This window comes from Geospiza fortis, unplaced genomic scaffold, assembly GCF_000277835.1.
Source record: "Geospiza fortis unplaced genomic scaffold, GeoFor_1.0 scaffold81, whole genome shotgun sequence".
NCBI classification, from domain to species: domain Eukaryota; kingdom Metazoa; phylum Chordata; class Aves; order Passeriformes; family Thraupidae; genus Geospiza; species Geospiza fortis.
The window spans coordinates 5,923,280-5,947,185 of record NW_005054318.1 but is presented as its reverse complement, the minus strand read 5'-3'; the positions used below and the strand labels follow the sequence as shown (position 1 = coordinate 5,947,185).

Genomic DNA, 23,906 nt, shown 5'->3' with positions numbered 1-23,906 from the left:
TGCATTCCTTCCTCCGCGGCTCAGGTCAGGCGTGAGGGTGCGCTGAGGGGCGGCCTGAGGGCGGCGAGCACCCCCCGCTCCCGCCGTGCCACATCGCTCCGTTCGGAGCTCAGCGCCAGCCCCGCCAGCTGAGCCCACAGAGCCTTTCGGGAAGGAACTTCCTGTTTTAGTGATTCCGCTTTTTCACTTAAAGCGAAACTCGTCTTTTTTTAACTTGCCCCAAACCATCCAGGACCACGCATGTCGGTGCATACAGCAGCTGCAGAGGGTGTAAGCCTGTGTTTAGGTTATTCAGTGGCCCGTGTACCCTGTGGTGCAGGTAGCTGTACTTGTCAGACAGGCTTCCTTCACCCGAATCAGTAAGACTTAAATAATTCCTTAAGAAAATTACAAGCCGTGTCAAACTCCAAAGACTTGTGAGCCCGTAATGAGCTTACATGGGCTAGGCTTATTAAATCTTGCTTAAAGAGGATTGTATGAAACGACAAACAAATAAGCTCGGTGTGTGCACGTTCAGGTGTGGTTACAAGCGAGAGAAAGCAACTTGAAGAGCCCTGCCTTGGCCCAACCGCGGGGTGGAGGTGGGCAGAACATCCAGCCGGGCGGCTGCGAGGAAAGGGGCTTTCACCCAGAAAAATCCCCTCACAAAAACGGCGTGGTGTGTCTGAGGGTGCCCGTGCCGTGTCTCCAGGCAGGGGCACAGCTCCTTTTACAGACATCTCTCAGTGGAGCTGTGCGGAGTCCCTCAGGTTCCGCCGTGGCCGCTCCCCGCCCGTCTCTCTCTGAACCCGTGTTGCTGCTGTTTACCCTTAACACACCTCAGAATAAATGAAGCAAACTGGAGCTCCAGCAGAGATTACTGCTGCCACAGTCTCATCCAAAAAAGCGGTGACAGCCCTTCAATCATTTGTGTGCATTGTTCTGCATTAAAAAGGGTTTGTAAGTAATGTTTGAGATGAGCATGCAGAAGCTGGAAATGTCTCTTCAGCACCTGTGTGAGAACCACGGTACCCACACAACTACAGGTTCTGGTCTTCTTTGAAACATTTATTGTATTTAGTAGACTGTTTATCCTCCTACCTTTAAATACTTTGAATCCAGTTGCAGGGAGCTGTGTGACTACCACTACAAGCTGGACTGGTTCTGTGAAATCAACATAGAGTGACCAGGTGTGAGGGGTGACACAGCAACATGGTGCTGGTGGCTGAATCTGATTTCACTCTACATCAAATAGCATTCCTGGGAAGTTCAGATATTTAAATTCTGAATACTGTAAAAGCCAGTTTCTTACAAGGCAGGCTGTTCCTTCTGCCATTTTTCTACACCAGAAACCATAATATTTTTTCTTATGTAAAACTGCTCTGAGTCCTTTCTGTTTTCTATACAGCTTTGAATTTTCTGTCTAACCCCATGGACTTGCAGGAGAGCTGGAAGTACAGAAAACATAAAAGTTCAGTTCCTTTTAGGTACTGTATTGTGGAATGGCAGGAAGGAAAATTGCCATTGTTTGGTGCACTTAGAAACAGACTCTTAGTCTGACCAGTAGAGCTACACTGTATAGTATAGACAGTATAGTCTAGACAGCTTGAAAGACATTTTCTCCCCCTATAAAACTTGCTTACAAATTGAACTACAGACATAAATAAAGAAATCAGAGTTATCCTGGAGGTGCCAAGGCTCTTGCAGAGAGAAGGTATCTCCTAGGTCTGGAACCTTTATTTCTTTCTCAGCAATTATAATAAATAAAATTATGCCTTGCAGACTGTGACATAAAGACCTCAACAAGAAGTGTGAGCAGTGAGGGTAACAGAAATAGATTACAGAATGATCAGGCTTGCTCTGTGTGCCTGTGTTTTGTTTGATCGGTTTGACAGCAAGGGCTACACCTATCTGGAGCCTTTTGGCACCACCAAAACCGTATAAAAGCTGTGAAGGCATTTGTGTCCCTCTGTGCAGTCATGTTTTGTATCTCTCTGTTCAGCTTCCTTGTGTTTCTGAGGTACCAGATCTATTATGGTTACCCCCTGGAGACATACCTGGAGTTTCCTGTCGTCATTGCACAAGGTAATTTTCGTAAGCCATGTTTTGGAAATGAAGTGGGGCTCATTCAGCACTCCAAGTATCTGTGTGTAGGTACAGTGCTTCACTGCAGTGATGCTGGAGTTGGGGGGAAGAGGGAATTAACATCTCATATAAAACTGAATTTGTTTAAATGCCATTGAAAGAGATGGTCAGGTAGAGGAGAAAAAGCTAATTATTACACGGAGTCACAGTGTAAACTCATCCTTTTGTCTGGTTTCTCCACATGAGAGAGAAATGTACTAAACACTCCAAACTCTAAGAAAAGCTTAGTTTTGGAGCTTACAGTATTTTGGTCATCGATCACATTTGAGAGACAAAAGCTGTAAGAAAGGAGTTTCCACAGACCTCGTGCCCAGTGGAACTATCTAGGATTGGGTTGGGCCCCTTCAGTCCTTTCTGTGACGAGCCATCTTTTGTTTATTGCAGATGTCATTCTCCTTAGCTGTATTATGCATTTCAGTGGAAAAGTGAGACGAGCTTGTTTCTATGCACTCATGTATCCTTTGAAATCTGGGAGGTTTGGTTTATGTGGCTTGTTTGGTAGTTCTTTGCATAGCAGCTGTGTCATCATTTTTTGTGTGCTACTATTGTAAATCATTCTCAGCCCCCCTTCAACATGTATTCCACATTCCCATGCTGATTTCTGGGATCACAGTAAAACTTCTGCAGGAAGTAAACTTTATATGTTTGCTCTGCTTTAGAAGGCTCCCAACTGATAAAGAGTAAACCAAATTAATAATTTACATCCTTTCTACAGGGATGCAGAGTAGAGATTTTATTTTTTTAAATTAATTTTTTAAAAATTCCTGCCCACGCAGGTTGTACTTACAATAAAGACAGCACTGTTTGGGTTTTTTCTAAATAGGACTTGGGTTTAAATCTCAAATCTTGTGCTTTGGAGCAGGTTTTGAGAAACTCCAGACACTATTTGACCAGACAGTGTGAAAAATAGGAACACTTAGTGTTTCAACCAGTTCTGAATATGTTTTATCTTGATTGCATAGTCTGTTAAAAAGTTTCAATAAGATTATTTCCAGATGTTTAAAAAAATATTATTCCTCAGGCAGTTTTGAGAACTCTGTATCCTATAATTTAAGTGCTGTGAAACTTAATGTAATGTAAGATATTGCGTGGGCTGGTATTTGATAACACTGCAGAAGTGGATAATAGATCTGGCCATGGTAAGTGCTACATGATTATCTGAAATTAGAGCTTCACATGAAATGACTTTTTTTTTCTGGAAGTATTTATTAGTGGACTCTCTCCTATATATATGTCCTTGGAAGAATTTGTCATTTTGGTTAGCTTTCAGAATAACTAACCAGTTTTCAGATACAGGTTCTTTCTTTTGCAAGTAGCTGGAAAATAGCATCGAAAATAGAGACTCTATGGGGGGAAAAAAGGCATATTCTGAGATAAGTTGTTACTTGGTGGTGCCTTAATTAAAACTAGCAAATACTTAAAATGTTGAAATTCTACTGCCACTTTAGTCCTAACGTCATAATCCCAACCAATAAACCTTTAACACAAAAGGAAGAGAATAGAGGATCAAAGAGTTTGAAACAGGGATTGTGACATACTTCTTTTTCCCCCCTTAGTCATACAATTTTGCAAGAAAAATATAATCTGATAACACCTACAAATTAAAGATGGTCTTTTCTTAGCAGGAGAGAGAAAGTAAAAAAGTAATTGAGATGAGCAGGATCTGCTAATGCAAAAGGTGATACAGATGGGGAGAAAAGCTTCCAAGCCCTATGCTGATCCTTACTTGCAGCAGAAATCCAGGCATGGCGCAAAGGCCTGTGTGGAGTCCTCTCTACCTGCTGCCTTTGCAAAATCCCCTTTGAAAGGGGGACTGAGTGAATAGTGCATTCCTGTTACTATTTTTTCCCTCCAACTGGGCTAATTTTCCACACATTCTTGTCAGTTTTCTCATTCCTTTATGGTTTGGTTTGCCAGACGTAATGATAACAGATGGTCTGAATCAACCTTGCTGTTTAGACTAGGTCAGTCTCATTTAGGTGACTTCTATAAACAGTTTTATGGAGCAGGTTGAGAGGCTTTTTTTGTTTCTTTGCTTCTTACTGCATTTGCCTCTGTCAAGCATTTGTCATCCACAGTAGCAACTGTGCTCTTTGAGCTTCTTGCTGGGCAGTACCTCAGAAATGAGTCCTTGTTTATGGCAACTCCCAGTTTTTGCTTCATTGTTCCTTACTAAGAAGCCGAAGCACTTGGGTTGCCAAATACTGGAAAAGTGTCAATTTTTTTTAATTCTAAATGAAAAAGCTACTCCTATTCAGATAATAACATGGCAGAGGCAGAGGTTCTCTCTCTTTTTCACCTGCTTTTCAGAATCTGTGCACGCTCATCAGTGCAGCCAGTAAGCTGGTTCAGCTGCAGCATCTCTGGGAGACCAAAGATGCCGGACAGGCGAGCGCCCTGACCTGGGGCTTGTCTGTATATGCCTCTGCAGGTAAGCTACAGACAACTTGGAGTGAAGTACTGAGTTCTCCTAGCTCCTGTTTTCATAGGTCTTTACTCAGTCATAGTAGGTGAAGATCTTGCCTTAGTTTCCCTCAGTGCTGACACCTGGGACTCAGATAACATACAGTCTCTTGAAAACAGGTTTTATCTTTGACACCAGTGATAAAAACCAATGACTTAAAGTGTGAATATGACCAAGGGAAGGGGAATGAGAATAACTGAAAGGCTGTCTTTATGAGGCAAGTTTCTCCATGTTCTATGATTTAATAAAGTTACTAGTGGTCCAGCTTGAAAAGATGCTAAAATTTCAGGTATACAGTCAGACAGTGCTAATTATGAAAAGCTGTCTACAAATAAATACACACTTAATGCCAAATACCTTTAGCTCTATGCTACTTGTAATTACATTTCTTGACAGAATTTATGAACAGTCATTTGTGGAGTTCCTGTGGCAATTCCCCAGGGGTCTGCATGAACAGTTCTACAGCTGTTTGTCAGAAGTGCCTTTTGCATCTTCACAAAACTCATTTAAAATATTCTCACTATAAAACTCATCATCCAGTGATGCTGGATCTATTTCTACATGAAAAAAAGTCAGTAATTAGAAGTTATGGTGAACAGCAACAGTAAACTTTATAAATGCTTTTACTCTGCTGCAAGTGTGAAATAATTAACATTTAGGTTCCTTATGGGAAGGGAAGCTGAATTCCTTGTATTTGCAAAACCTGAAATAACACACACATGAACATTCCCAATGGTTAAGTCATGCTAACTCAACTGTGGGTATAGCTCACTGTCAGCTCCTGAAGGAGGGGCTGAACAGAAAGAAAAGCAGTAAACTGACCATGACCAATCTAGTGTAATAGTTGTAAAAATTCTAATTATATTTAGATGTAAAATTTCTAATTATATCTGTGATTTTCTCATTAAAAAAGACCCTTAATACATTGTCAGTCAGTTTTGAGAGCTTGATCTCTAAAACCAAAATAGTGAAGAGTAGACACACTAAAAGTGGGAATGTGTACAGTATGTATTTTCATGCAAGATGATCTGTTGAAAACCAGATATTTCATAATTTTTTAGAAGTATAAATGTGTCCTATGTGTTCCACTAATCAGAATTCATTCAATTTACAGCAAGAATTATTACAACTCTAATGACTACAAAGGATTTCGCAGGTGAGTGAAGTATGGAATTCTCTGCCTTTTCAAGGGAATAGCTGCCACAGGAGTTTTTAGTTGTTTTGCAAAACACTTAAAGTCTCCCAAGAACAAACCATGAACGTGATAGGTTAGTGTGGTGAGGGCAGGAGTTACACAGGATTACAAATCAGGCAAAGACATCAAGAAAAAATCCAGAAAACTGCTTATGCTCGTCATGTGGTGCAACTGGTCCAAAAGGCTTTTTTTTTTCCAATGGCAAAAGCACTACAAAATTAATTCTGAAAATAACAGAATTAAAGTATTAAAATATGTACTAATTTAATAAATAAATAAATAAATAAATATAGTCAAATACAACTTTAGAAAACCTGAGTACTTGAATGAGATTTTCAAGTAATAAGTATTTCACTTATTGACAGCTTTTTGAATTAAAAATTTCTTCTAGAAAACTAAAGTTCAGTTTAGTATGTGAACAGTTTTAGGTCCAAATTTCCATTCAGAAAGTTTATGACAGGCTGAAAATGAAACGGTAGGCTAGTAAGAAATTTTTAAAAACTGACTTAAAATATATAATTTCCAACAAATTATGAAACAGATTTATTTAACAGCTTCTTACCATCCTGAGAAAACCACAAGAGCTAGGGAATGTCACAGATTTTTCAGTAAATTGTTCAAAATCAAGGCTTGGTGGATGCAGGAACAGTAACAATCCCTTTGTACTTCATCTGGTGGTTCCTTGTTCTCATTCAAAACTCTTTCATCAGAAACATCACTTGAATAGATTTTGTAATTTTTAAGCAGCCTTTGCAGCCCAATAAAGCTGTAGCTTTGCAAGCATTTCAAGTGGGTCTTTCACTGGAAAGGGAAGTCCCATTTCTGGCCCACATTTCCACCCCCATGCTTGCTGCTTTTTCTTTGCCAAGGTAAGGAGTTTGTGGGGCTCTGCAGTTAGCTGGTCAACAAAGATTTGGCAAAATGCTCAGGCAGGGATTTGGTCAGAGTCAGGTACTGAGTCCACATCACCCACAGCTACACATTTACACTGAGTGGGAGGGAGGGGTTCACTGTGGGGAGGGAGAAAACACCAGGAAAGCAAAGCTGGTGCTAGGTAAAGGTGCTGTTTGAAACACAGCACCATCCACTTTGGCACATGGAAGGGCCAGCAGCAAACACTGTTGCTGTCCTGCTCTAATGGAAAATGTTTCCCATTAAGTAGCAACACTGAACACATTGACACATAGGAAACAGTCAGATATCACATAGTTCTGAAACAAAGTTTTGTGTACATTTCTGTGAATATTCCACCTACCAAATAAACATCAGACATACCTATACTTTAAATACCTTCTCACAGGTACAGGTACTGTGCTGTTACGGTTTAAAGCTGATTTAACCCAGGTTAAATCAGTGAAAAACTGCTTATTTGTCAGTTGTCAGATTTTCTGTCATTAAAGTCTGACAGATCCAAGTATCTCCTGTCTTCTCAAAGTCTAAACTTAAGAGATAGCAGTAGAGAGTAGTTCTTTTATTATAAATAACACATGCAGCTATAAAGGACATGTGAGCTGTGACTCTGAATTTAACTTTTGATGTACATATAAATTTATATGAGGCTTCTCATGCTTGTACTATTCTCCAGGTTACAAAAGAATTAAAGGTACTGGAGTGTATAATTTTGAGCTATCTCTGAAAGAGATCAAGTGCTAAATGCTTGGATTCATGCTTAGAATGTGTGGATTCCTGAACATGGTAATTGAAACTAATTTGCTGAAAACAGTTTCCAAATGTGAACCAGCCTGTGTGTACACCAGCAAAAATTTACAAACCAGTGTGGTAACAGTAGCTGATTTTTTTGATTTATGCTTACAATATTTTTTTTCTCTTTTAGTTCTCATCCGTTTCATAGTCATGCTCATTCTCAATATTTGGGTCACAGCCACAATCCTGCACTACAGGAAGATTAAAAAGACTGATTAGACGACACTCATCAGCACACATATCATTACCATAAAAAAATATAATTAAGCCTAACAAATTTAAGAATTCTTCAAAGATTGAGGAAGCTCTCTTTCTCTAATATTTACCCTTCAGCATGCTTATAGTATTTACAGTACTTACAGACTTACAGTATAGCACATTCATGCTTACTTTCTCTTAGAAATAATTCTGATAAGATACTTAATTTAAGCAGCATATTTTTATTGGTCATTTCAGACAAGTTTCACTGATACCACATTTTCTCTGAATTTTTATACTACAAGGTATTTCATAGTTAGATGTATATATATTCTGATATCACTTCAGTACTTTCTGGTTACATATAAGCAATTTTCTTCAATTATACATGATCAATTTTGCACCAACATACTGACTTGTCCTGCTGCAAGACTGTAAAACCACAATAGAAGTTTGTCTTCTTCTTGCAAGCAACTCAATTAGTTCAACATTAACTGTCTGTATTTTAGGATGAAGAAAATCTGAGTCAAGGCCCAATCCAGAATAAGGTTCTAATTACTAAATCACAAATCCAGTTGGGATTGTAGCACTTACATGCAACACTTAAATAGTACAATTTATACAGCTGATACAGGACACCCATAGTCACTTTCCTCAGTATACCCAGTTTTTATTGGATAAGAGAGCAAAAACTCAACTACAAATTATTTTTCAACCTGAGCTCTCATTCAGTCAACATATTATTTTGGGAACAGCAGGGACTAGAATGTATGGGAATTAATGAAACTGTGGCCAACAGTTAAAAATGCTGTTCAAGCAAAAGTTCCTGGAATGATATCCAGAATTCCCAAACACCATCCATACTGGCAGTGACATGTGCACCTTGATGCATCTCAGCAGACTGATCTCCTGTGGTTGTGAGGTTTTGCTGATACTGCTCTGTGGTTCATGAATTTTTGGCCTGTCAGTGCTAAGTGTGTTGAAGAACATAGACTTCACTAAAACTTTTACTTCAGAAATTCTAAGAAGTTTGTAGTACTTAGATTAAAAAGGGGAAAAGGATATTCTTGACAACTATTAACAGAGGATTTTGGTTTTGAAAGTACTGCCTTCACAACCAAAAGTTACATTAGTAATCATACAGCTTGCCTTCATTTATCATTACATTCCCCAAAATTAAAAGATACAACATTCCAGGAGTTCTTATGGTATTCTGTTGATTGGTATGTAAAAACCTAGGCACCCTTGATTCCAACACCCTTGAAAACTATGGGAAGACTGCGTTGACTTCATTTGAGGCAGGTTTTCTTCGAAACATTCTAAATTGTGTGACTGCTGTGGAGCAAAGGGATCTGCAAAAGCAGATGTTTCTGCCAGTGAGCACACAGCAATTGGAGCATTCACCATCAGAAAACAGCTGCTTCGTACTCTAAATTTTAGTGGGAAGGGCTGTGTCTGTGGGCAGTGATTTCATGTATCCCACGTTATTGAGAGCAAGTCAAAGATGAGCTTTTCTTTACTGCTCCAATAAAAAGTCAAATCTTCCTATGTTGGTTGAAAGATTAATTGTAAACATGCTGATTTTACTAAAGCTGTGTAAAGTATCTGAAGTGGTCTAAATGGTGGCAGGTGGCATGTGATACATTTTCCAGGTGATACTAATAAATGCTATTCTTCAAGATTGATAGTGTCATTCTTACAGTTAATTTTCATTGCATTTGAGTTTTTATTGTTTATTGTTCTCTCCATATATGGAGAGAAAATGAAATATTCATTACAGGTCATAAATGGGCAGCTTTCACCTTAACACTTGAAGCATCAGGCTGAATATTGACCTGCCAAATGCTTAAGAGCTCCAGCATCTTAAAATGAAAAAAACACACTTGCTTTTTAATTAAAGCCTTTTCTTGATAGAGAAAGATTTGTATGGAATCCAAACCCTCTCTGTTATTGACTTCTTTCACACTCCTGAGTGATGCTGTAGCAAGATGAAGCTGCTCCATTTTGGTTTGACAATCAGCACCTCAAGATGTTTTTTTTATCATAAAATACTGAAAATGCATTTAAGAACAGTTCTTAATAGGTTACTTAACGCATTTTGAATAAATCACCTTAGAAACCTGTGGGAAAAAAAGACTGAGGAAAACAAATAAAGCTGGGTAATTAATGAACTTAAGGTAAAGTAATTTTGTGGACTTGGAAAACTGGACCATGAGTTCTCATTCAAGCTGCAAGAGATATGGAACAAATCAGAAACTAGCAGTAAATAGTTTTACACTTTTTCCTCTCTCAGAGAGTAACTTTCATAAACAGAGGCACATTCAAATTCCAGGCAAGCCCCACGAAAGCGCAAACACTGTGTTTTCCAGTAGGTAAAGAATAATCTTCTCAGTGGCTGGATTAAAGGCAACAGCTTTAGACAAATACATAGGCAGGATAAATCTTGTTAAACTTGTCATTCACCAGTATCAGGGTGGAAACAGGGAGGTCATTGATGTAATGCAGCAGCAGGGCAAAAGCAAGCAGGGAAAGCATCTTGGATTTATGGCAGAAGGTGTAAGCAAGTAAGCAGCTCTTGTCCACAGGGCTGGAAGTAATCCAGCTCCATTCACAGATGCTGTACAGGTGTGGAATTACACACTCGGTGTCTAATTGTACCAGTTCACAATATGCTCACAAGGTAACACAGCCTGTCCTGCCCTGGCTGACAAAGTGCGTGTCTTGCCGGGGCTTTCAAAAACTTTGAGTCTTGTCTGTGAGAAGACAAGCTCTGAGTTCCAGTACAGTCCACTAAATAACACCAAGTACCTCCAGCAGTGGCTGTGAGAAACTGTGACTGGATTTGGCAGCAGGTAAGCTAGAAGCTCACTTCAGCTGTATGAGAGAGGAAACATTTACCATGAGATTTACTATTGAAAGAATGAGGATGTGAGTCCAGAGATAGCAGGCTGCAGGTCTGGACATGGATGTGGACAGGGGAAGATGTGTATAGTTTATTTTTTCTGGACTGTCCTCAGTGAACAGAACACAAATGCAAACCCATCCTCTCCCCACCCTATGGGCCTCCCTTAGCACTGGGCATTCTGTGCGAAGCAGACACAGATCTTTCTTTCCTTGTGCTGCTCCAATCCAGCAGAGGATGCTTGGACTGCTCAGAAGCCCCTGTCCCTGCCTGACCCCCGAGCCTCTGTCTGCCTTACACCGTGCACGTGGCTGCTCCCCAGCCTGGCTCTGCTCAGCTGATCTACTGAAACACAAGAACAAGGAGTGGGGTGGACAGGCAGTGACAGCCCCCAACCGCTGCAGGTCAACAGCTGGATTTTAGTGCAGTTTGACTCTGGAGAAAGTAATCCAGAATTAGCTGAATGGCCCCAGTCTTATAGAACACCTTCACTCACTTCTTTAAATGAGGTAAAATTACTCTTCCTCCACCAAACAATCATCCATTTAGTGACGTAAGTAATAGGGGGAAAATAAAAAAAGGAAATAACAGCTGAGCCCACACAAGGAACTATTATAAATGAAAAACTCCACAGATGTGGAGATAACTGAAATGAGGTAGTTTCCCAGCCATGTATTTTCCTTGATGATAAATAATAATGACTTCCCTCCAAATTCTCTTCAGGCTGGTTTTTCCACTCTCTTCCAAATTCATCCATACATGAAATTCATGTTTATGTATGAAGCAGAACATGAAATGTCACCTTCATCACTAATAATGGTCTAAGGATGTCTCACTTTTGAAGGTGAGGAAGCTGAAAAAAAATCTTAAAATAGGATGTTCTAAAGTTCTTGGTTTGTACTAAATGTAATTTGCTGGATTTTGAGCCAGGGTTCTTCAGGACACTTCAGAGTTCTTGGTGATGACAACTGTTGAGGTCAAACAGGTGCCTGGGAGCCACAGTGAACATCACTGTAAGAATCTGATAGATCATCACTTGTGATGGATCCATTTACAAGACCTTGCCAGCCTCACAGACCTGAGTCCTGATGGACCTCAGGTGTTTCCTGCTTAGTGGCAAGACAGACATACAGTAATTTTCAAAGGTGTCAGCTATTCCATTCTACATTGGCAGTAGATGGGGCAACCATCTCTGTCTTGGAAAAAAATTCAATCTTTGGGCCAGGGGTAAAATAAGAGATTTTTACATCATTGTTTTGATGAAATTTAATTTGGAATACTTGAAGAAGTTTAAATAATTGTCACAATTTTGTTCATACCCTGTTTTTTTTTCATTATTTCATCTTAGAACTTTCTTATTGTCAGAAGCCTAAACAGGTATCTCTGTACATTATGTGGTATCACTGACTCACAGGGAGGGAGCTTTAAGAGGGCAGACACCTTGTTTTATCTGTCAAGTATTCTGGAAAATGGTGTAAAGGATAGAACCTGCACCAGTCTAAAACGTGACAAGTTGGCTAATGATGGTTCTGATTCAAACTGTGTAGTAACAAGGCTCCATGCTGAAAATCAATTCTACTTACTACCTTATTATAATTACAAGTCATCTGTGCATATGCCTGCTCTGGAATGTACAAGATTTCTGCTTTGGAATGTGAAGGCTTTGGCCAGCAGTACCAAGACTCATACTATATGAAAATCATAAATGGAATAACACACATCCTGTGCCTCAGTGTTGCCTCTGTCAGGTAAATCTTAATGAAGCACGGACTGAGCTTCTATAAAGCATATTTTAAATAATTACTTGAGAGAAATTCTTTCACCTTTGAACAGCTGACTGTATACAGATCCTGTAGAGTGGTCTTTCAAGAGTCTGACTTATTTTGTGAGGTTTTTTTCTCCCCCATGAAATGCACTGTCAGCACAACTTACAGTCTTCATGGACTCTCTGAGCTCATGGGTATTTTCCTCTCTCAGCCGTGTTGTTTTTTTTTAGTTTGCACAAGAGCCCACCTTCCAGTAATACAACTCCCATTGCTGTAGCTCAGAACAGAGCTGGCAGGGGAGCCTCTCCCCATGGCTCCAGATTGGACTAAAGGCTACACAGATCCTACTGAGTCTCAGTGGCCCCCAGGACACAGGGATTGTAATATGCTGGAAAACATCACACAGACACATGAGACCATGGGATCCAGCAGGCAGATTCAAGTCCTAGCTGCAGCCAGACCTGCATCCATCTGCAAGACCTGCTCCAAGAGCCTACCAGAAAATGGAACAGTTGAGGTCAGAGACAGTGCAAGGCGAGCCACTATGAAACAGGGCTCAGACCTCAGGTGGGGTACCCGGCTCCTTCAGTCTTAAAAAGATAAAGGCATTTTGTATCTCAGGTCACTCCAGAAAAAGTTTCTACCAGTTCACTTGTTAATAAAAAGTAGCACTTATTGAAGGCAATTCAGTGCCCAGAGTCTAAGCAGTTGGTGATGCAAAGGACAAGAGGACAGGCTGTGGTCTCACAAGCCTGGTGTACTTGTTGCTGGATAGCCATGCTTACCAAGTGGTGCAAGATCATCCTGGGCAAAAAACACCCCAAACAGTAATGACAACTGACAAGAACTACATGACATGAGGCCCACAGGGACAATATAAGACTATGCATAGAAGCAGGCACACATTTCTGAACAAACACTGAAGGTCTCGACCTTAAAATGAGGTGGTAGGACTGAAGCATCCCATGCAGTTGTCTTGGCTGTGGAAGCATTTCTGTGCAGCTCCTCCAAGAAGTAAGGGCTGCAGGGACATGACATTATTGGACTCTCTGCCCTTTCTTCTCAGGGTGATGATGTGTTTTTTTGGAGTTCTTTAAGGGTATCAGGACTACATACACTTGAAATTTCGTGACCTTTCACCATGACTTTCATTTTGAAAGCTCACTTTAATCTTGCAGCTTCTACAAGATTATTGGAGCAAAAGCAGCTGAAGTCAAATCCAAGACTTCACCCTTGCAATATCAAGTAGTAATGTGGCTTTCTTACCTTTATAAAACACTGCTTCCTACCTACAAATTGTCAAATATTCCAAATCCCAATTTTCATTAATAAGACCTGGTAATTAACATCCCTGTGCCAATACATTATTTTCTCTACATCCCCACTTCTTAAGAGTTATATTTCTACAGCTACAGCTTTTCCATTCACTGCAGTAGTTTCTGGGGAGAACTAGGCCGGATGTGTTTTGAGTGTTCTTCTCTGCCACACATATTGCAGTAGACTTGTCTAATTTCTCAGATGAGAATGTCTGAGTATGTACACCTGTCTAATTTTTAGGCAACTTCAACATCAAACACAAATTGTATTTTCAGAACCACTCCATCAACATCTTTTATGCTGACTAGAAAGAAGACTCCTTCCCACCCTCATGAGGGATACTTCAAAGCAGCAGGCAAACTCTGTGATCCTTGGGATTCTGATAGAATCCTAAATGATTCAGAAGATTATCTTAAAAATAAGAAATAATGTTTTAAATTTAAAGTGTACTATGTGCAGAGATGATAATTTGTAAAAAACTGTAATGTACTGAAAAAGGCACCAAGCCTGTCAGAGGTCAAGGAGTGTCTAGATCATGCTTCTAGTCATATGGTTTAGTTTTAGGTAGTTCTGTGAGGAGCAGAGAGTTGGACTCGAAGATCCTTATAGGTCCCTTCCAACTTGATATATTCTATGATAACATGAAAAAATAAATTAATCATTATTTTAACATGAATGTCAAGGCAAACTATCCAAGAATGCGGAGGAGACTGAAATACTCCAGTTCACTGAACTGGACCTTATACTGTTTTTTCTTCTACCTCAAAAATAGAATAAGGAGGTGATTAAGGGTTTGTACGAGCAATGCAGGTAAGAAGTTTGCTTTCATATAAGCTCCCCCTTTTCACAGCAGCATCCCAAATACAACCTCACAAGCACAGGATGAGTAAAGGCACTTGGGACCAAAAGATATAATTCTCTTCCAAGGATGATTCTCTCAAAGCTAGATGGGAAACTAATAATTGTAAGATTACAAACAGAAAGGCTCAAATTTCTAATGATCACTTGACATTAGAAACTAAAAAGAAACTAAAGAGAAAAAGCCCATAATTTCAGTGGCAACTTTCCTGGCCTTGGTGCCTTCAGAGATCCACTGAATGCCTGTCAAAAGGTAGGAGGTTCAGCGTTTTCAAAAGGCAGTAAGAGAAAGTAAGCAAAATTTCAGTGATGTTTTAAATTTGGCCCCTGTCACTGCTAAGATCCTTGAGCCTCTTGCATGTTTCCAAGTCCTACATCCTACTGTGATTCTGTGTCATGTGTTTGGTTGCAGCATCAGCCATGCTCAGAAGCACAAGAACCACCACAGTTTTCCTCTAGTTAAAAGCAGACTTGGTGCTGGGTTGCTGGCAGTGCTGGAGGGGCTGCACTTTGGCAGGGACACAAGAGGTAGGGAATTGCAGCACGCAGCTAGGACAGAACTGGAAATCTCATTGCAGAAAGGTCTTTCTGACACCTGGCAAGGTAACTCCAATGGGGTCTGCCTGTCCTTCTGTTCTGGTGAGCTCTTGGGACTGCAAACTGAGGAGCAATTTCTGTACAAGTGCCTTGAGCTTCTGGCTCCAAGTCTGACCCCTGGTTTTCCAGAAGATTAATCTGCAGCTTGGCTATACCACTTGTTTATGCTTGTGAGACAAAAGGACTTGCAATGAGAGGATTTTCTATAGGTAAGTCATTCAGGCCATAAAAATGTCCTGTTTGCTTAGGACAAGCCTGTAACAAAAAGAAAATGTTAAAATATCAGTAACTTTCAAGACAAATACTCCTTAGTTCATGAATATGCCCTTCTCTCAAAAATATTAAAAGGTCACCACTAGACAATAAGGAAACAACACAAACTCCAGGAACTAGCATTAAAGAGGTGTTTGCATTTCACAGCAGGATAAGGGAGAAGAACAGAAGAGCAGCTCTGCCTTTTGTGTGCTGGGTACAAAGTGAGGTTTGTGCACCTCAGCCCAGGGGCCTTGAGGAAGCTGTGCTAAGTTAGCTCTGCTCTGGGCAGAGGGCAGAGCACAGGAGCCCAGTGCTCCCTGAGACCCGAACTGCTCCCCGACTCCGTCTCAGCACAGCCTGCTGTCCGTACAGCTAAGGACCTTCTGTACTAGCATGGAATTCATACACTGGGACTAGCAATACTATCATATAGTACATCTTCTAAAATGTCAGGCTTAGCAGGGCCCCCTGGATTCACAATAAATGAGGGCAAGCCAGGGAGAGAAAGTGCAAAGTATCCAGCCCCAGCAGTCTGCTCTTTCTCCAAACACACAGCCTTTGCTGGGCTGCCTTTGAAGCAGCCCTTGCCTTTCCCATATCTGCTGCAGTAGTTATCTTTATATTTAAATATTTCAATTAATTACCAGCTTCTCAAGTTCAGGAACTATTTTACCTTACTCAAATAGTTTATTTAAAAATATATATAAATATAATATTCTCCAATTCAGAAAAGGATAGAACTTTCCAAAATGTAACATTTTTTAATATATATATATAAAATATTTATGCATTCAGTGAATGGAAACAGTTTTACTGTATACATTTTTAATGTTGTACTCTATGCAAATCTGCATTATCTAAAAATATACCGTACTTCTGTAAATCAAAATAAGCAGGGAAAAACCACTGTAGCTGTACTCTGGGTTATAATACCTAACAGAAATGATATGAAAGTTTTAGTTTTGAATTTAAGAACTCACAAACAACATTTTACTTTGTGAGCACATAAATAGAAGACTGAATACATTCTTGCTTTGTTAAGCTGAACTGTAGCAGAGGTTACAAAATGTAAATATATTTATTAATTTTCAGTATTTCAGTGTTTCCAAGTCCACCTTTCATGATAGTGTTAAATAAAACATGGTCCTATCCTTCCAAACATTTCAACACTCTTTAAAAAACAAAAACAAACAAACAAAATTTTAAAGTGAAATGTCCTCCTTCATTGAAGTGTTAGATCATATTTTAAATTACTGCACTCCCACACAATATTTTATATATATATATATATTCTAAATATATATATATATTTATATATATATAAAGAGACCAAATAGGAGACTACACTTTTTACTGTCAATATGTTTAACATCACATACTGTAGTTGTATAAAACATGCATTTTCTGGGATAATTATGAACACATCATGAATGAGCCCATATATATTATATTTTTTGTACAACTCCAAGTTAAAAAAAAGTCAGAATAAGTGCCTCTGAGGCCCTTTCTTCCCAGCTATCAGTTCTCAAAACACACTACTGAATTTTTTATCTATGCCTACAGCTATGTGCTAGAGAACCAGATTAAAACTTTAAAATACATCTACAGTATGTTTCACTTTTCTTAAAGTTTGTGACAGTCCTCAGATATTGTGTTGTGAAATGTAAAAATAGTCACAGATTCTTTTATTTTCCAGAAATTAAAAAAAAAAAACCACATCTAGGAGAGTATGCAAAAACAAGGCAAAATGAAGTTTCATAGCACTTAATGAGGGTTAATATAAGTCAATAAGGAGTACTGAGGTTTGTAAAAAGGGCTGGATGAGCAGTTACATTTACAAGCAAATGGTCTGGTAAATCCCATGCTCTCAGACATTGTTTCTGTAACCAACACTTCTCCACCCTTAAAACCAGTTGATATACATTCAAAATAGGTTGACACTGATATACTTAATAGGTGTAAAAATAGTGCACTATTTTTTCTGCCACAAAGCAAAACTGCATCCTAAGAGCTGGTAAACTTTCTTTTTCCTTAAATAGAAAGAATGGGCAAAAAAAAAACTTGAAAAAAATTTAAATTAAGGCAATTAGACAGGTACAAGGGGACTGCCCATGATGATGTAGCTGAAACTAGTATATACTTCAAACCTATACTAGCTGCTGAACACTGACATGCAGCTTCTGATAGATGTGTATGAATGATATAAACTTCAACATTATGGCTTTATACAAGTGCATAGTTGCAACTGCAATAAGTAACGGTATCTGATTAATAAGCATAAAAAAATAAAGTGGAAAGATTTTTAAACCCCTCTTGCAGTATTACAGTACAATATATTTACACAGTTTAATGGTCACTTCTCACAGATGCAGTCTATATCACTGTGGTGGATCCTCCTCCGGTTCTACGTGCAGACGTGCTGGTGGCATCTTTACCAAAGCTGAAAAGTCAGTTTCTTCCATTGCAATACTCATTCCTCTCGATCCTTTTATGAAATGTAGTGTATGTGTCTTGCCAAGAAAGCTTTTGTGGAACAGAGTTTAAAAGGTTACCTAACATATCCTTTGACTATTTACCAACCATTCCTCAACTGATCAGTCACTTGGGAGAATACAGGAAAACCCTCAGAGATTAGTAATTTATATTGCAGCAAAAATGTAAACCTCTGATATATATAGCACAATCTCTCAGGAAAATATATATTTTTAATATATTTTGGGATATGTTTCAGTCTTGCTGTAATGGGAAGAAAATTATCACCTTGACTGTGTCTGCATTCACGGAAAGCAGTTAGCTGAAAAAGAAGCAGGAAGTTTGGTCAGTAAATGCAACAAATGTAAATCTGACAAAAATATACTTCTTCAAAGTCTTTCTTTAAGGTGGGTTCATCATTCTACTTGTGAGAAGCACCTTTCCTCTGCATCTAACAGCAACATTACTCCAGTATAGCACATCCTTACACACTGTAATCCCAAATCAATTAAACCCCCTTGCAATACATGAGGGTAAAGTACAATATGCACAGTGTAATAATTACTTCTAAAGGATTAGTGATCAGTAAGCTTTTAATACACAAAGATGCAGAATATTTCATTAACATAATGCTCATTACTGTGAACACTAAGCCAGTTAAGTTCTGCAGGAGCTGGTTCCTCAGTTCCCTGAGCACACAGCAGAGGAGCAGCCCCTGTGCCACTGTTATACAGCCAGACATATCTCACATACTGTTTAAAACAATTCTAAGGCATTTAACATTTAGTTTTTTTCTGTGTAAATATAAGATTGCATCAATGTGTGAAATTATCAGATCCTGAGGTCTATAAAAAAGGTAAAGCTATCTGCAATACATCCAGAATTAAGCCATGGGACAAATCAGATCACTGCAACAGCGGGATCTTTCTAAAGCAGTCAAGGAAACCACACCACAGAAGCTGCAAACCCATCTGTTTACATAGCAGTTGTCAAATGCCTGGTTAGGTACCCAGAAAGCACAGCACTGCAAAGGAAAGCCAAGTCAAATTCACTTCAGAACAAAGGTAGAAAAGCAAAATGCAGAACTCCAGTGGTTTCATGTCTGCTAGCCATAGACCACTTCATATTCAAAGCTTAGAAATGAAAAGTGTTTGCAAATACCAAGTCTACTTCAGCTAAACATCCAACTGCTACCATCTCCCTTTTATCCTTCAAATATTCAATGCTGAGGTTCCCAGTATTAGCATTAGAGATGAGCAAGGACCCTGAAAACAGCAGTTTTGGGTTTTTCTTCAGGCAGGCAGACATGAATTTTGAAAAAAAAATATCTAAAATTAGAAAAATAAAAACACTGGCAAAGGCAACAACTTTGTTGTAATGAAAATGACTCCTCTAAAAGTTCAATATGATGAACAGAATCTCATTTTTCTATTTAAAATTTTAAAATGAGATCTTTTCTCTGCTTTAAGAAACAAAATCCAACATAGCATGCTGTATTTAAAGGCAAACAAATCCATTCCTCTCTATTTAGATTTACCCCTTATACTTCTTCAGAAATCAAAAACATCGTCATCATCATCATCATCACCATCAATATCATCAACATCATCAAAGGACCAATCCCAGTCCTTAAATGCCAGATCAAGTAATCTGCAACAGGAGGGTTTGATGTTTAATGAGTGTCACACTTCTATAAAAGACTTGAAAATTCCTTTTGCTATTACTAAACCTTTTTAACTGAAAGACTGTTTAAGGGTTTGTTCCTTTGCCTATCACGAGCATGAAGTTTCAGTTAGTTTTCATGTAAGTTAAGAATATTGCATTCATTGCAAATCCATCTCAAAAATAATTCTATTCAATACAGAAATCTTACCATATTGATTTTTTCCCCTAGAATTTCAGTAGGAAAGACCAACATGTACCTTTTATAAAATTATCTGCTTTCTGTTTTGTTGCTGTTTTTGCTGACTGAGATGGTTTTATGCTCTTCTGCTATCCCAAATACAGGGATACAAGATATCCCAAATACAAAATCAAGTAATTTTGAGTGCTGAAAAGAACATTGAATAAGATAGCACTTCATCTGAACGTACAAACAAATGCAGCAGGATTTTACTGTATCCCAAATACAGGGTGATTACACTATGAAGCTATTCTGTAGCTCATTATTTAAAGTTAAGCAATGCCAAAAAAGAGGATTTATCAACTTGTTGTCTAGGCCTCCCTGTCTGTGCTCCTTGTATGGTCACTATAGAACAAAGAAGGCAAGCAAGGCAAACCCTGTCAGCAAATGAGTCATTTTACTTATCTGAGGCATTTATTTTGGGATGAGGTGAATCACTGTCTAGAAGCACTCATCTCTTTCTGTTCTAATATCTTAAGTACTAACTTTTCAACTGCTATAGCTACAACAAATGAAACACAGCCTAGTCATCTCTCCAGTGAGCTGGAAGGATGCTAATTAGGGTTGTATGCCAAGCATAGGATGCAGGCATGGAAACCTTACCCTAAGAGAGCATCAATATAAACATGTTACATTGTTTAATACAGTTAATCACATGTTCTAAACAAAATGGGTTTCAGGGGAGTTTGTATTTTCAGGCTTTAAACTATTTAAACCTTTAAATGTGATATAGCCCTGAAAAGGCTCAATATTCATCTGTTACATGAACTATGGCTATTACACTTAAACAATTTATAGGAATTAAAATACATTAAAGTTGTTTGTTTTTCAATTTGGAATTATCCATTTGGCATGATCCAACCAAATGGCTAAGCAGAAATTACATGGTCTGTATGAAAAACTAGTTTGCCCTTTCTTAAATCCTCATGAAGAAAAACAGCCATGAAAATCTTGAAGAAACAATTGTTGTGTGAAATTCCTAGCAGGGACAGCATTTTTAGGACCAGGCAGCTTGGAAGGAACCTCAGGAGGTTTCTAGCCCAGCCTCCTGCTCAAAGCAGGGTCAGATACAAGGCCAGCCCAGGATGCTCAAGGCCTTGTCCTGTCAGATGTTGAGAGCCTCCAGGGATGAAGCCTGTCCAGCCTCATTCCTCCGTCTCTGCATCAGCTTTTCCTTCTCTCCAGCTGGAGTGTCTCCTGGTTCAGGGGACCCCCTTGTTTCTCACCATGCAGCACTGATGAGTCTGGCTCTGTTTCCTGGATGCCCTCCCCAGAGGCTGCTATGGGAGCCCCTGGGTGTGCCCATCATCCAGGCTGAACAAGCCCAGCTCCCCCTCAGGCATCTGCTCTGACCATCCTGGTGGCCTCTGCTTGCTCCTTCCCCAGTGTGCTGAGGTCTGGCTGGAATCTGGGGGCTCAGAGGTAGAGGCAGTGTTGTGCTGCAGACTATGGAGTGGACAGAGGGGTATAATCTCTTCCCTCAGCCATCCAGCTGTGCTCCTCTTGGTGCAGTCCCAGAGCCTACCTGGCTGCCAGGGCCCACTGCTCAGTCCCTAGATTGAACTGGCAACTGCATCTCCATTCTTCATAAAGTTCATAAAGGCAAATTAATTAATTCATATGGTAAGCCCTTGCACAAAAGCCTCATAGAAGCAACACTGAGATATAAATTTACCGTAGCAATTACAGTTATTTATGAGTATGTGGTTTCTAATTAAAGGTGTTTAAATCCATATAAATTTCCACTGGTTTGACAGACCTGCATTATTCTGGTAATACGTGACATGACCTCACAGAACTACACTTTTCTTCTGTTAGGTACATTTGTGAGGCTAACTTGGAAACTTAAATTGAAGAATTACATGCTTTACACACAAAAACACTCATCCCCCTCCTTTTCCCCCCAGTATAGAATGGTAAATACTATGCTATGAAAGCATTTTGTACCAAAGTTCAAGACTGGAAAAAGGGTATTGGAAGAAAAATAATTATTTGCAGAACACCTAAAAATAGCTATTGAAAAAAAAATCAGAATTTATCATATACCTTTATATGTTAACAGCAAGAAACAGAGTAACACCACTAAGTTAGACTGTAAACAGTATGCAGAAGTGATCTACTTGTCCCTGAAATTGTCATGAATGTTTTCCATATTCATGCTTTTGGTCCTATCACTGGTATTTTATTTTTGCACAAAGAAACTCTTCAATAATTGGTCCCTAAAAAGTGATTTAAAAGCTTTTTTCCTTCATGATTATAATAAATCTATTAATTTAAAATCTAAATTATGAGGTCTGATTCTCTTTAAAATACGTAAATTAAATCACCAAAAATTAGACTGTATGAAGGTTGGGAGGTTGAAATTAAATTACTCTAAGTCCTTCCACTATGCATTTCTACCCATTAAAATACCAGTATTTGCTTAAGATCCTTATGCTTCATAGCATAAGGATGTTTTGTGGTAATAGCAGCATCACAGCAAGAGTGTGCTTCCCTGCATTCACAACTGTAACTCTGGCCACTCATCCAGCCCAGGTCTCACCCAGCCCCCTGAGATACTGGTGCCAATCTGGTCACAGAAAAAAGGACAGCAATCCTGTCTAGGCACTGCCCAATTACCTCTCTGGGGAAAAATGTTCAGCCTTTGCTAAACTGGAACACTGCAATGAACAAAATAAGTGAGACCAACCTTTTCACAGGCTGCCAGCACTGGGAACTGACAGAAACAAATATAAACTAGTACTGCAGGCGATGAAAAAAGCAAATGGCAAAAAAGCCAGAAACTGCCCTGCACAAGTATATAAATGCTACCTGCAGAATGCTATCAACTTCCACAGCACAGCACATAGGATTCTGCTCCTTTGAAGTGATCCAGCAGTAAACTAACGATTTTTGTATGGACAATTTTTACCCAATTGAAAGAATCTGATTAGGCTATTCTTTTAGGGACCATGAGATATTAGCATGAGCCCTTCTACCCTGAATAAGAAATTGTAACCAATTGTAGTAAAACATTTAGAACAATAAATCAAATGACAACTCTTGTGTCACCTTGGTTTGTTTGGAGGAAGCTGTCGACTCGGTCGTCTGATGGACTGGTTTGGCTGTACCTTCATGGAAGTTCTGGGAGAAGATCGAGCAAAGGGGTCTGGTGCTGGAGGCTTCTTGGGTATTTTTTTCACCAGTCGGCTCACCCATTTTTGCTGTTCTTCCGTAGAATTAGCTAACAGTAGTAGATTCTTCGCCGTAGAAATATCATAGTACACTGTAATAAGATTTTAAAAATAAAAATGAATATTGTTATTATTCTAAACATGGCTCTACATCAAAAATTAGCTGTCAGATTAGGATACTCTCATACTCGAAGCAGAGAAATCAGCAGAGAGGTCAAAAGTAAAATGAACTAGTAGGTTTTGTGGCTGCTGACAGTGCCTCCTCCTTATATTTTGAGAGTAACAACTTAGTACTGTGGAAGATACACATTCAAGTGGAAGAAAACACAGGTAATGCAAAGAGGTGTGACTGAGACTAAGAAATTATATAATGTTGAGTCACAGGGAGCAGCCTTCACCACATGTAACCCCTTTCATAGTGCTATTGTTTCCCACAGCAGAGCACAACACAGTGTGAGCACATTACAACCACCATGCTCTGTTGCATGAGGATGACAACACAACAGGTACATGCACACCACAGCCACATGCCATGAACTCAGAGCAGAGTGACCCTCATGGAGACATCCTCGGAAAGGGGCTGATGGCCACGTACTAACAAAAGACAAAACCTTGATGTTCAGTTGGCGTCAGACCATTACCAGAATCCTCTGATCTATTAGAATGCCTTGTGACTTCAGCACTATCTGCATATTTAAATACTTGCTACTTACCTTTGCAAGGCGCTATAATCTCTTCCTTTTTATCCATGTGATCTTTGTGACATTTGATATGGCAGCGGCGACATTCCAGAGCAGGAGGAGGTTTAAACATGTGCCACAGGGGCTTCATGCAAGCTTCACAATTGGTTGGGAAGTGGTAAAGAGTAGGTATAAACTCATGTCCTTTGTGACAAATGTAATTTGACTTCTCTCCCATGGGTTCCACAGGAAATTCCTGTTCCTTTTTGCTCTCTCCTTCATTAGCATATAGGATCTA

General features: G+C 39.3%; 2 protein-coding genes across 6 annotated transcripts in view; one reads left to right on the top strand and one right to left on the bottom strand.

Moving 5' to 3' along the window:
* SLC66A3 (solute carrier family 66 member 3) overlaps positions 1-7,706 on the top strand; it is an 8,222-nt gene extending 516 nt beyond the window's left edge. The window contains exons 2-8 of the mRNA XM_031056438.1: positions 1,388-1,466; positions 1,982-2,064; positions 2,509-2,578; positions 3,206-3,263; positions 4,435-4,555; positions 5,703-5,744; positions 7,618-7,706. Of these exons, the coding sequence (XP_030912298.1) occupies positions 1,388-1,466; positions 1,982-2,064; positions 2,509-2,578; positions 3,206-3,263; positions 4,435-4,555; positions 5,703-5,744; positions 7,618-7,706 (542 nt within the window). The remainder of the gene's footprint in view (positions 1-1,387; positions 1,467-1,981; positions 2,065-2,508; positions 2,579-3,205; positions 3,264-4,434; positions 4,556-5,702; positions 5,745-7,617) is intronic.
* Positions 7,707-16,044: 8,338 nt separating this feature from the next.
* The window catches only part of ROCK2 (Rho associated coiled-coil containing protein kinase 2), a 55,867-nt gene continuing 48,005 nt past the window's right edge, over positions 16,045-23,906 (bottom strand). For 4 of the 5 annotated variants that reach the window (XM_031056470.1, XM_031056471.1, XM_031056472.1 and 1 more), the window contains 3 exons: positions 23,642-23,903; positions 22,807-23,020; positions 16,045-18,174 (listed from right to left, as the gene is read on the bottom strand). In XM_031056470.1, coding sequence (XP_030912330.1) covers positions 18,171-18,174; positions 22,807-23,020; positions 23,642-23,903 — 480 coding nt within the window. In that variant the 3' untranslated portion in view covers positions 16,045-18,170. Of the gene's footprint in view, positions 18,175-19,074; positions 19,503-22,806; positions 23,021-23,641; positions 23,904-23,906 lie in introns of those variants that run through there. The other variant, XM_014306753.2, reaches the window with a different exon arrangement.